Consider the following 14014-nt stretch of genomic DNA (forward strand, 5'->3'; position numbering starts at 1 on the left):
GTGAATAGGCTGAACAGCTGAATGAAAGAGACAGTAGATCGAATCTGTGAACTTGAAGATAGAATGATAGATATTACCCAATTTAAACAGCAGAGAGAGGATAGACTGAAAAAAATATATACCCTCAAGGACTTATGGGACTATAACAAAAGGTTTGACAGTGTGTCATGGAATACTGGAAGGAGAGCAAAAGGTATAACACTTGTGTCATTAAAGTCCTGGAAGGAGATTAAAAAGGAAAAAGAAGACAGGTACAAAGAAATAATGGATGAACATGTTCCAAATGTAGCAAAAGGCATAAACCTACAGATCTGAGAAGCTGAGCAAACCCCAAACAAAGTAAGCCAGAAGAAATCAGGAATGGCCATGTTAGTGTCAGATAAAGAAGACTTTAGAGCAAAGAAAATTACCAGAGACAGAGAGGGGTATTATATTGTAATAAGAGTGTCAAACAACCAAGAAGACAACAATCCTAAATGTGTATGTAGAAAATAACACAGCTGCCAAAATACATGAAGGAAAAGCTGTCAGAACTAAAAGGAAAAAGACAAATCTACAATTACAGTTGCAGACTTCAGTATGCCTCCCTGTCTTACTAACTGATAGGTAGAACAACTAGACAGAAATAGCAAAGATGTAGAACTGAGCATCACCATCAACCAACAGATCTAATGAACATTGCTAAAGTGCTTCACCCAACAGCAGCAGAATACATGTCCTTTTCAAGTGTCCATTAAATATATACAAGGATAGACCATATACTCTGGACTATAAGACCTCAAAAAATTTAAAATCATGGAATGTGCGATTTTTTTCAACAACAGTGGAATCAGATTAGCGTACAGGAAAATCACGAAACACTTGGAAAATAACGCTTCTAAATGATCCATGGGCCAAAGAGGAAGTCTCAAGGGAAATTTTAAAAATATTTTGAACTTAATGAAAATTAAAACATAACCAGATTTTTTTGAGGCACAACTAAAGCAATACCGAGAGGGAAACTTACAGTATTAAATGCTTATACTAAAAGACAGGAAAAGGGTCAAATCAGTAATCTAAGCTTCCACCTAACCTGAAAAAAGAAGAGCAAAAGAAACCCAAAGCAAGCAGAAGGAAGGACATAATGAAGAAAAGCAGAGAAATCAGGTAACATTGAAAATGGGAAAACAGTAGAGGAAGTCAACAAAACAAAGGGCTGGCTCCTTGAAAAGACAATAAAATTGACAAATAGCAAGACTGAGAGAGAAAAAGGGAAAACAAAAATTTCCAGTATCAGGAGTGAAAAGGATATAACTATAGATCTTGCAGATACCAAAGGGATCACAACAAACAACTCTGCACACGTAAATTTGGCAACTTAGATAAACCAATTCTTTGAAAAGAACTCAGTAGGAATTAGATAATTTGAATAGCCCTGTAACTGTTAAGGTAATTACATTTTCAATTTAAAACCTCTTGAAAAGGAAATCTCCGAGTCTGGAATGTTTCACTGGATACTTGTATCAAACATTCGAAGAACAGTGAACACCAGGTCTATACAATTTCTTTTCAAAAAAAAGAAAAAAAGAGGAGGAAACCCATAGTCGTGTGACACTATTCTTACCTGATATTAAACCAAGATAGTTCTTTAAAAAAATCAGTATTCTTCATATGTATAGTTGGGAAAGTTCTTTCCAAAATATTAGCAAATGGAATTAAGCAATTTATAAGAAGAATTATACATTGTGACTAAGTGGGGTTGATTTCCAGGATTCAAGACTAGTCAATATTTTAAAAATCAATGAGTATAGACTTCCATATTAACAGGCAAAAAAAGAAAATTCACATGATCATATCGATTTAGAAAAGGCGCTTAATAAAATTCAAAATTCACTTATAATAACTCATTACTAGGAATAGAGGGAAATTTCCTCAACTTGATTAAAAAACATATCTAAAATATCTGTAGCTAACATCATACTTCATGGTGAGAGACTGCCTTCTTCCTAGGGAATGGCAAGCTTGTCTAGGCAAGGATGTCTGCTCCTATCACTCCTTTTCAGCATAGTCCTAGACGTCCTAGCCAACACAGTAAGATAAGAAGAGGAAATGAAAAGCACTACTAGACAGAGTGAGACTCTGTCTCAAAAAAAAAAAAAAAAGAAAAGAAAAGAAAAACACTACTAAAGGAAGAAATAAAATTGTCTGTATTTTTAGGTGACGTGATTATCTATGTAGAAAATCTCAAGGCTTCTACCAAAAAAAAAAAAAAAGAAAAAGAAAACCCTGAACCAATACGTGAGTTTAGCAAGATAGCAGGATAAAAATAAACATAAAAAATAAATTGTATTTCAAGATACTAACAATAAACATGTAGAAAGTGAAGTTTAAAGTACAATACCATTTATAATTTTGCAAAAAGAAAAAAGATGGAAATCCAACAAAAAATGTACTGAACCTATGTGTTCAAAACTACGAAACTTTGAAAAGATCTTGTTAAATAAACTAGGACCAGAAAGACAGATATTACATGTTCTCATTTACATGTGGGAACTAAAAATAAAGCTGATCTCATGAAGATGGAGAGTAGAATGATGGTTACCAGAGGCTGGGAACAGTGTGTTTGAGAGAGATGGGGACGAAGAGAGGTTGATTAATAGGTACAAACATACAGTTAGATAGAAGCAGTAAGTTCTAGTGTTTGACAGCAGAATAGGGTGACATATCATGTATTTCAAAATAGCTAGAAGATTTTAAATGTTCCCAATACAAAGAAATGGTAAATGTTCAAGGTGATGGATATCCCAAATACCTTGACTTGATTCTATGCATGTGTTAAGTATCACATGTAATTCATAAATATTTACAGTATTATGTGTCAAAAAAAAAACATTGAAAGGAATATTTAAGTAAATGGAGAAACATACTGTACTTATTAATTGGAAGATTCAACATAGTAAAGATAATTACATAGTCTTAATGCAGTTCCTGTCAAAGTCCAGCAAGATTTTTTGAGGACGTATACAAGCTTATTCCAAAATGTATATGGAAGCCTAAGAAACTAGAATAGCTAAGAGTTTTCAAAAATAAAAATGAAGTTATCAGTCTACATGATTTGAAATGGAATACTACTTAGCCAAAAAGATGGATTATATGGTTCTTGTAATCAAGACTATGTGATATTGGCAGAGGGGTAGACAAATAGATCAGTGGAATAGAATAGAAAACCCAGAAATAGATCCACACAAATATGCCTAACTGATTATTGACTGAGACACAAAGGCAAGTCAATGGAGGAAAAATGGTGTTTCCAGCAAATGGTGATAGAACAATTGGACATCCATATCACAAAAATGAACCTTGACTTAAATAACTTTATACAAAAATTAACTCAAAATGGGTCATAAATGTAAAACGTAAGACTAATATAACTTTTAGAAAAAACATAGGAGAAAATCTTCCAGATCTGGGCTAAGCAAAGAGTTTTTAGATTTTCTATCAAAAGCATAGTCTACAAACAGGACAATTAGCAAACATTAAAATTAAAAATATTTACTCTCTGAAACCCCATATGATAAAGAGAAGCTCTAGACATTTGCAAGCTGTCTGTCTGACAAAGGACTCATATCTAGAATGTATAAAGTACTCTCAAAACATCAGTTTAGAAAAATTCATCTAGACAATTGGCAAAAGGCATAACATTTCATCAAAGAGGATATACAAATGTCAAATACAGAAAAGACATTCAACATTGCTGGCTATTAGTGAAATGCAAATTCAAACCATAGTGAATATATTATTCTTTACCTGCCAGATGGCTACAAATAATGATAGCATGGAAAACTGGTGACTATGTGGAGAAACTGTATCACTCATACACTGCTGGTGGGAATGTGAAATGTTATGGGTAGTTTGTTATAAAATGACACATGCAATTACCATAAACTCTAGCAGTTGAACTCTTGGTCATTTATCCCAGAAAAATTGAAATGTATGTTTACATGAAAACCTGTACACAAATATTTATTCCATCTTTGTTTTTAATATTCAAAACTGGAATCAGCCCATATCTGCTTCAGTAAGTGAGTGGTTTAACAAACTGTGGTTCATACAAACCATGAAATAGTACTCAGAAATAAAAAGGAACAAACTATTAATAAACACGAAAACTTGAAAGAATATCCAGGGAATTATTCTGAGTGAAAAAAACCAGTCCCAAAAGGTTATTATATACTTTATGATTTTGATATGACAACATTTTAGAACTGTGGGACAGATTAACCATTACCAGGTCTTATGGATTTGGTGGGAGCAGGGAGAGGAGAAGCAGGTGGTTGTGGCTACAAGTTACCCATGCATAGGAACTGTTCAGTCTCTTGACAGGCATTGGATACATGAACCTCTACAGGTGATAGAATTGTATGGAACTTGATAGACACATATACACAGGCAAATGAGTGCACTAAAGCTGGGAAAATCTGCATTAGATAGGTGTATGAATGTCAGTATCATGGTTATGATATGCTATAGTTTTGCAAAATGTTTCCAGTAAACTGGGGGAAGTGTACAAGAAGTCTCTATATTATTTCTTATGATTGCGCATGAATTTACAATTGTCTCAAAAGTTTCAATGAAAAAAAAAATGACAGCTTAGGTAAAAGTGTATAGCCCTTTTCCTAGTTAAAAAAGAGTAATATTAAAGTATATATTCTGGGAAAGACAGTTGAATATATTTTTAAGGCAAACATCATGTTCCTGTATATCAGTAGCACAAAAATTGCTTAGTACATCAAAATCAGGAAATAATTCTCAGTGGTGGATCTACTTTCTTTTTTTTTCATATAAAAATTGAAGTGTGGTGTTTTAACACCCATTTCTCTATTCAAAATTAAATAGATTTTAATTGATGAATAATTCATATATACATATAAATGATTAAAAAAGGATTTGTAGGCAGTACCATTCCTTGCATATACCTTTCGATTGCACTGTGCCTAGATTATCTGCATTAACTCTAAAATTGGGATAACTCATATTTTTTTTTGGTTGGAGAACTAAGGATGTAAGAATTCTTTATGTTCTATCCTGAATTCTGAAAATTATAGTGTAAAAGAATGTGCACGCTGGGCGTGGTGGCTCACGCCTGTAATCCTACCACTTTGGGAGGTCAAGGCAGAGGATTGTCTGAGCCCAGGAGTTTGAGACCAGCCTGGGCAACGTGGTGAGATCCTGTCTCAAATTAAATAAATAAATAAATAAATAAATAAATAAATGTGCAGAATTACATTTTGCATGATATATGGGGAGCAGTAAGATCTAGAATATGAAACTGTTGTCACTCTGGAATTATCAACATGGTACTCTGACTGAATTAAATACTCTCAAATGAGCAAAACAAAAGCTGGTATCCAAAAACTTAAGCAAAGAAATAGATTTATAAAACAAAAACAATGCTGGAAGAAATGAAGTGGGAGTTCATCAAATTCAGGAAAGAAACAGAAGAAAAAGACAAAAATATCTTAGAAGTGAAGAATAAATTGCAAAATGCTCAAGAGAAAATAGAAAGAATGAAAATCTAATGAATGACACTGAATGGAAATGAAATTTTTGTAAAAGTAAGCAGGATCTCAGAAAAAAAAATACTGAAAGAGAAGACCAGCAAAGGATGTCCAACATAATTGGAGTCTGTGAAGAAGAAAAATAAAACAGTGCAACAGAACTAATAGATAAACTATAATTCAGAGAAACTTTCTGGGAATAAGGGAAATGTTAAGTCTACCTTTTGAAGGACCTGGAATGATAAACTCTGAGATGTATTTTAGTAAACTATTAAAGATGAATTAAGGCCAGTCGCAGTGGCTCCCTGTAATTCCAGCACTTTGAGAGGCTGAGGCAGGAGGATCCCTTGAACCCAGGAGTTTGAGACCAGTTTGGGCAACATGTTGAGACGATGTATCTACAAAAAAAAAAAAAACCAAAAAAACCAGTGACCAGTTGTGGTGGCATGTGCCTGTGGTCCTAACTATTCAGGAGGCTAAGGTAAGAGAATTGCTTGAGCCAGGGAGTTCAAAGCTGCAGTGAGCCAGCACAGCGCTGTACTCCAGCCGGGGTGACATAGCAAGACCTCATCTGAAAAAATAGATGAATTGGGCTGGTATCACATTTCAGAAGAACAACATGCAAATCCTGCCAACAGAGTAGCAATTTCCAGAAATTCAAGAAAGTACTAGCCAGGGGTTTGATAGCCAGGCAAGTTTTTCTTAATTATGACAGCTATAAAAAACAAGTTTGAATATTCAAGAACTCATTGGATATTATATCCATGAGCCATTGAGGAGTTCATTAGAGGATGAGCTCAACCCAACCAAGAAATTACTGGGGCAGCTTCAGCAAAAGAACTGTGAGCACTTACTGTATTAAATTAAGGCCTAAATACAAGGGTGGGAACATGGGTAGCGGAATAGTATGAAATGTTACACGTTAGACAAAGTACAAATAATACCACTTTTCAGAAGGGGGAGTGAAAGGGAAAGCAGAATAAGATCACAGACTATTGTGTGGGTGGGAAATAAAGGAGACCATTTAAAACTGGCAGACACTGAAAGCTTAAGAAAGTAAGCAGGGTGGGGGTGGGTGGGAAAAAAAGGGGTCCAAGGGCACTAACAAAACTATAAATGCAAAAGTAACTGTAGAATAAAATTACAAACCTTGCTAAATACCAAAAGAAAATTTAAGAAACAGCAAAGGAACACAATAAATATTACCTAATACACACAGTAATTACACAGTAGTGACCAAGATAGAACCAAGCATGTCAGTCCTATCAAATATCAGTGGGTTTAAATAGCCTATTAAAAAGATTTTCAAGTTGGTTCAGAAAGCAAACATTAAAATTTGGTTTTGGCAGGAATCTAAGTGGATGTTAAAATCAAGGGTGGAAGATTTAGTAAGGCTCAGGATTTTTACATGGTCTCCAAGTATCTCCTTACAGATTACTTATTAGCCGCAAGGGTAAAAATAATAACTGTATAGTAGAGAGACTGGACGATACCTTGACCAGATAATTAAAGCTAATATCGCTAAAGAGAAAGTTAGGTACATCATGGCCTGTGACTGTGCTACCCTTAGAAGGGCACATCTTTGCTAATATCGTAGTAGCCTAGCAAGGAATGTATGAAATAAATCTAATAATGAAGAACATCAGACAAACCCAAATTGCAGAACATTTTATACAATAAGTGGCCTCTGTTCTTCAAAAAATATCAGTGTTATGAAAGAAAGGCAAACTCTGGAACACCTCCAGATTAAAGGAATCTCAAAAGACCAAACAAAATCTGTGGCCTTGGGATAGATTGTGTACTAAATGGAGAGAAATACATTATTAAGGTAATTGACAGAATTGGAATATGGATGATGAAAGTACTTTATCAGTATTAAAATTTCCAGAGTTTGATTACTGTTTGTTTAAGAATATCTTTATTCTTAAAAAGTTATATCGAAGTTAAGAGGCAAAGCCTAAGGTGTAAACCTACTCTCAAATGGCTAAAACAAAGATAATAATGTTGGGTTGGACGAGATAAAAGCAAAGTTGGCAAAAATGTTTAAAAGTTGATGAATATGAGTAAAGTATTTGACAGTTCTCTGTTCTTTAAACTTTTTTTTCCAAGTTTTAAATTTTTTTAAAAGATCTCTAGGTATTAACTATAAGCCAGAGACCAGTACACACTCACCAAAGTAGAATTTGAGTTACATAATTGTCTCACTCTCCCTCTCCCCCCATCCTTTTTTGAATATTGAGTTTTTACCAGTTCGAATTACCACTATTTGGAAAGCCTGACATTTAGTATCAGTCTGTGTTAAGCTATAGATGTAATTTCTTTTAAAGCTTGTTTTTCTGTTGTGTTTTTATAGAACTTGCCTTTTTTCCCCTAAAATGTGCCTGAGAGAAACAAACAACAAAAAAAAACCGTTTTCTAAATGTGTCCTTTGACCACCAATAAAATGCATGGTCATGTGGAAAAAAACCCAGCTGTTTGGTTTCTTCCCCGCGTGTTTCCTTGTGTTCTGAGAACAAAATAGGGGATCAGATGGGTTTAGACACCTTTGAATATCTATGTCTTCTTATTTTTATCTTGTTCCACAGTGAGCTCTATCAAACATTATGTGGACAGTAGTTTTCTAAGCTTTGCCAGCTATTTTGCAACTATGACCATTAAGCTCCTTTATCTTTTGAGGAACAGCTTGTCCTATATCAAAAGGAAAATATTTGAAGATACTTTGTCTTAATGATTCCATTTCTTTTAGTTTATGTGTAATATTTTCAGTAGTTCTGCTTAGCCCATGTGTGAAGAAAAGAGAGAACACATCAGATGAAATTTGAGATTATGCATCCAATCTTATATGCTACATTAACTAGTTTTTAATTTTGAAAAACCAATTATTAAAATAAAAATTCACTTTATGCCACTGATTCTTTAATAATATTTATATGAAGTTTCTTACTTCTGTTATAATGCTGTATGGAGAAAAGAGAACCACATGGTTCTACCAAATTAACAATCCAGGAGCCTCATTGTACATTTCCAAATGGAGCAATGTCTCACACACACTGAGAAGGTTGCACAGTGTTTTTCAACCTGGCAGATTACTGACTGATCCTAACTATGGCAATTAAGGATGCTTACATGATTTTTAAGTGTATGAAAAATGTGAATTCTTTAGAGAGCATTGATATTTACTGTACAGTTTTAAATGCTTCCTTTTATAAGAAGATTGAAATGATGCATGCAACTGCTTTTCTTAGAAGTGTGGAATTACTTTTTATCTAAGGACTGAGGATTTTTTTAGAGATTATTTAGCCGAACACTGCAATGTAAAGTCAGTGAAAATCAGATTGAAGTGACTGTGATACTGCAATACTAAGAAAGACTAATCTTGTGTAGACTGAAATAATTTTTTTTGCTTAATTTTTATAGTGATTCCTTGGTACATTTTGAGTTTCTAAATTTCTAACCATTCTACTTATAACTGTTTTAGTAATTGCAGTCTTTTTTATTCAGGATTTTGTCATTAATATAATATTTTAAGTAATTATAAAACATTTTTTTCTAACTAGGAAGAAGCATTACATGCATTTATTCAGCCAGAGATTTTGGATGGCCCAAATCAATATTTTTGTGAACGTTGTAAGAAGAAGTGTGATGCACGGAAGGTAAATGCCGTGTACAGATTAATACTTAGGAATCTGAGATAATATTCCATATTCTATAGGGTCTCCCCCTTTTTGTTTTTTGTTTTTTAGGGCCTTCGGTTTTTGCATTTTCCTTATCTGCTGACCTTACAGCTGAAAAGATTTGATTTTGATTATACAACCATGCATAGGATTAAACTGAATGATCGAATGACATTTCCCGAGGAACTAGATATGAGTACATTTATTGATGTTGAAGATGAGGTAAATATTTGTTATTTTAAAGTATTTTTCATTAATCCACATTAGTCAATCATGTTTTTGAAAGAGCTGTTTGAGGTAATAGCACTGATGTCATTTAGACTGTCTTCTTGATGGAAACTTTTTCTTATTTTCTAATGCGGAGTTCAATAAAAGACTTACCTTTGTATAAGCTTTTCCTTACTGCGTAAATTATATTTTAAATATTCTTGTTTGATCAGAGTAACTTATGATACTCTTTGAAAAGACAATAAGGAACTCAGCTTTGGAATTATTTCTTGAAGTTGAGTGATAATCTTATGTTTTATAATTTCGTCATTGTTGAAACCAGCCTGAAGGTAAGCCATACTCATGTTTCTGATCCATATTAAATGCAGACAATGCCTATGATGGAATGAATGAACCAACTGAATAGCATGGGCTTAATTTCTTGTACCTACTTGCTATTTTGTATTTACTTACTATTTTGTCTGTTTTCCTTTTTTACTTTTTTAAATTTGAAACTTTAAATAATTTAAGCATAGGATTTTGAGTGACATATGATGTAATGCATATCAATTTCTTCCCGCACTTTGGCCTCCCAGAATTCTCTGGTTCCTCTACCCTTATTCAATGAAAGACTTATAATATTCCACTCTATTATTTTGGAAACTCTTCTGATTTTATTATGTGGAATATTTATAATCACTTAGGCTAATTATTTCAAAGTGATAAATCTTTATTATTCTCAGAATTACCCTGAAGCGTTTTTTGTGTTTTTTTTTTTTTTTTTACTGAAACTGATTGCTATAGTTATAAAAAATGCCTTTTCCCAGGAGTTCAAAAATAATTTTAAACATTCACCAAGTTTTATTTAGTACTATTAAGTACTGTGAGGCAGTTTGGTATAGAAGAGCACATGTTTTAGGCCTAGCTAGATGTGGATTCAGATTCTTGTCCTGCTACTTGCTAGCCTCTTGACCTTGGATAATTCATAAAACCTTTTGAGCCTCATTTCCAGGTGCCTTAGATGAAGTAGCTATTAATTGAATGGTAACTATGACCGATAACATTTTGAAAAGTTTAATTTAAAATAATGTCTCAGATACTTGTGCTTAAGCTAGGAAATCTACCCAAAGTGTGCCAGACTTTCAGAGGAGAGATAATCTTTATAGGATTTCTACTCAAATAGAGATCAGTAGTAGATTGGTCTTCTGAATATGCCTAATACATTTCTCATAAAGGAAAATTTTTTCCAAAGAAAGAAAACCTATATACGAAGCTTAGTACAAACTTTCTAGAGAATTCTAGGTTTAGTTCTTGGGACAAGAAATGTTTTGGCTCAGCTTAAGGAGTTTCAGGAATTATATCTCTCTAGACTTAATTCTGTAGCTGGATTTCACCTCCATTTTTCCTTGAACCTAACCTTCTTGAGAGATGCAGACTGTATATTAGATGTAGTACCTACAACAGAGTTCCTGGCAAAAAGTTTGTGCTTATTGTGTATTGCTTGGTTTCGCTCAAGAACTTCTATGCAATGCCTTACACATTTCAAAAGCCTGCATCTTAGAAAATTATCAAATTATTTAAATAAAAACATTTTTAGGGATGTATATAAAGTGTGAAAGAGGGGAAAGAATTGTTTGGGGATTTCTAACAAAGAGAATTCTTCAAATTAAATTTGTGTGAATGTGGTTTAAAAACCATAAAGTAGAAAAGCATAATGTGCTATAACCATTATATTTCTGCTTCCTGTAAAAAGACCGTAAAGTTCTTAAGGATAAATGCAATGTCTTGTTTCTCTTTCTAATTATCTATAATACCTAATGCACTGATAAACTGAGTTGAACTTTTTGTTCAAGAAAATAAATGATATTCTTTCATGATTTGAGAACACCAGAAGCTCATTTTGGAGCTCAGCTTCTCTGATTTTGTGAATTTTGCTAAAAGAAATGATAATTTCAACCATTACATTGTAACAATAAACATAAATGAGGTTTAATAGAATTCTGAATCACTAATTTGTTGTATTAGAATTTTAAAGACATGATAGAAATGCTTTTAAAATATACTTTTGCTTGTTTAATTTTACTTAAGGTCTCACTTTTTAAGATAAAATAAATATACTTAAAATATTTTTGGTAATATGTTAAATTGTGTGAAAATATTAGCAGTATATAGGTGCAAAGTTTTGTTGAGCATATTTTCTCTGTATTTGGTTTATAACTAAGATAATTATGTCTTATTAAGAAATCTCCTCAGACTGAAAGTTGCACTGACAGTGGAGCAGAAAATGAAGGTAGTTGTCACAGCGATCAGATGAGCAATGATTTCTCCAATGATGATGGTGTTGATGAAGGAATCTGCCTTGAAACCAATAGTGGAACCGAAAAGATCTCAAAATCTGGACTTGAAAAGGTACCTTTTATAGTTTTCATTTTTTAGTTGAAAGTGAGGATAATCTCTGACTTGCTATATAATTCTATAGCTGTTGTTACTGATAAAGTTCTCTTTAAAAGAAACTTAATTGCTGAAAGTTAAGACTTCTCAAGTATAGGTTTTTTTGTGCATATATATGTGTATATATGAGACTATAATTAAACTTCAGGAGAAACTGCTTACAGGTAGGAACATTAATTTTTGGGAGACCATACTGTAACTGTCTAAGCAAGCTGGATGGTATAGAAAGGATGCCTAGTAGTTAAGAAACCAAGATTCTATTACCACCTCTGCCTTTAAGGGTTGCAGCAAGTATCTATAAATTTTGCCTGAGTTTTCTAATATAGAAAAGTAAAATGTTGGATTAGTCATTGATTTTTAAAAGTCTGGCCATGGAACACTTTATGAGACAATTAATAATAGATCTAATCTTTCTGAGTAGGGAAATGCCAAAGCCCCCAGTCTTTCTCCCCTGTCCTGTAATAGTCCTCAAGACACTTTGAAAAATATTATAGTTCCATGGATTATCATTTGAAAACCACAGAATTGCATAATCTCTGGGATAGGATCTTGCCCCTGTGTCAATAACTTTAAGGGTTATTTTAGACCATTTTTTCCCACATATATTCTGTTTTATTGAGGGAAAGATTATAGATAAAATGTCTTGAGCATGGTGTGACTAATAAACCACTAATGTGAAGACTGATCACTAACCCAAGTATTACAGTCATTAAATATAGGGATTTTTAAGGCAATATTTCAAAATAGAGTTTTACTTTCATAAAGTCTGTTTTTAAACCAAGGCCATTCTTCTAATTACCACCATCACCCTTTACCTTTTAAAATTATCTGTTTCATTCAGGGTAGACAGTTGAGCGGGGATTGCTATGTAATAAGTATATTGTAACTTAGTATAGAAACATGGCATTTTAGCAAGAGTTGGCAAACTATGGCTCAAGAGCCGAACCTGGGCCCTCGCCTGTGTTTTTACATACACTATAATTTCATCTGCAAATAAAGACAGTATTCTTCCTTTCCCATCTGCATGCCTTTTTCTTGTCTCACTGCACTGGGTGGGACTTCCAGTGCAGTGTTGAATAGAGTGGTGAGGGAGAACATCCTTGCCTTGTTCCCAGTCTTCAGAGGAAAGCTTTCAGTTGCTTACCATTGAATGTAATGTTGACTTCCAGTTTTTTATATTCTTTTCCTACTTGGTTGAAAACTTTTATCATGAGTGGGTATTGAATTTTTCCAGATTTTTTTTCTATGTCAGTTGATATGATCATGTATGTAATTTTTCTTCTTCAGCCTGAGTTGCATAGATTGATTTTCAAATGTTGAGCTGTCTTTGCATATGTGGAATGAATCCTGCTTTGTCATGGTGTGTATTTCTTTTCATACATTGTTGTTTTGATTTGCTAATATTTTGCAGAGAATTTTTGCATCTGTGTTCATGAGATGCATTGATCTGTAGTTTTCCTTTCTCATAGTGTCTTTATCTGCTTTTGGTGATGTTGGGCTCATGTAATAAGTTAGGGAATGTTCCCTCTGCCTTTATTTTTGGAAGATACTGTGGAGACTTGGTATTGTTTCTTAAATATTTGGTAGAATTCACCAGGGAAATTATCTGGACCTGGTGCTTTCTTTTTTAGAAAGTGATTAATTATTGATTCAATTTCTGGAATAGATACAAGGCTTTTCAGGTTACCTGTTTCTCCTTTGTGAGTTTTGGTGGTTAATGATTTTTAAGAAGTTGGTCTATTTTATCTGCGTTATCAAACTTGGAGGCATAGAGTTGTACAAAGTATTCCTTTATTGTCCTTTTAATTGTCCTTTAATGTCGGGGTGAACTTTCCTTCATTTCAGATATTGGCAATTTGTGTCTTCTTTTTAATCTTGGTTAGCCTAATTAGAGATTTACCAATTGTATTGGGGTTTTTTTCTTCCAAAGGACCATCTTTTGGTTTTGTTCACTTTTTCTGTTGTTCTCCTATTTTCAATAATGATAAGGATTGCATTGAACCTATAGATCACTTTGTATAGTTTGGACATTTTAACAGTATTAAGTCTTCCGGTTCATGAACACGGGATGTCTTTCCATTTATTTGTGTCTTTAACTTCTTTCCTTGATTTTTTTTTTTTTTTTTTTTTTTTTTTTTTTTTTTT

The 14014-nt window shown here is 33.3% G+C and overlaps 1 protein-coding gene across 3 annotated transcripts in view; it reads left to right on the forward strand.

Moving 5' to 3' along the window:
* Positions 1–14014, forward strand: part of USP47 (ubiquitin specific peptidase 47) — a 117150-nt gene that overhangs the window by 68862 nt on the left and 34274 nt on the right. For all 3 annotated transcript variants that reach the window (XM_011971489.1, XM_011971490.1, XM_011971488.1), the window contains 3 exons: positions 9095–9190; positions 9281–9433; positions 11660–11827. In XM_011971489.1, the coding sequence (XP_011826879.1) occupies positions 9095–9190; positions 9281–9433; positions 11660–11827 (417 nt within the window). The remainder of the gene's footprint in view (positions 1–9094; positions 9191–9280; positions 9434–11659; positions 11828–14014) is intronic.

The sequence above is a fragment of the Mandrillus leucophaeus genome, unplaced genomic scaffold (assembly GCF_000951045.1).
Source record: "Mandrillus leucophaeus isolate KB7577 unplaced genomic scaffold, Mleu.le_1.0 Scaffold1228, whole genome shotgun sequence".
NCBI lineage: Eukaryota > Metazoa > Chordata > Mammalia > Primates > Cercopithecidae > Mandrillus > Mandrillus leucophaeus.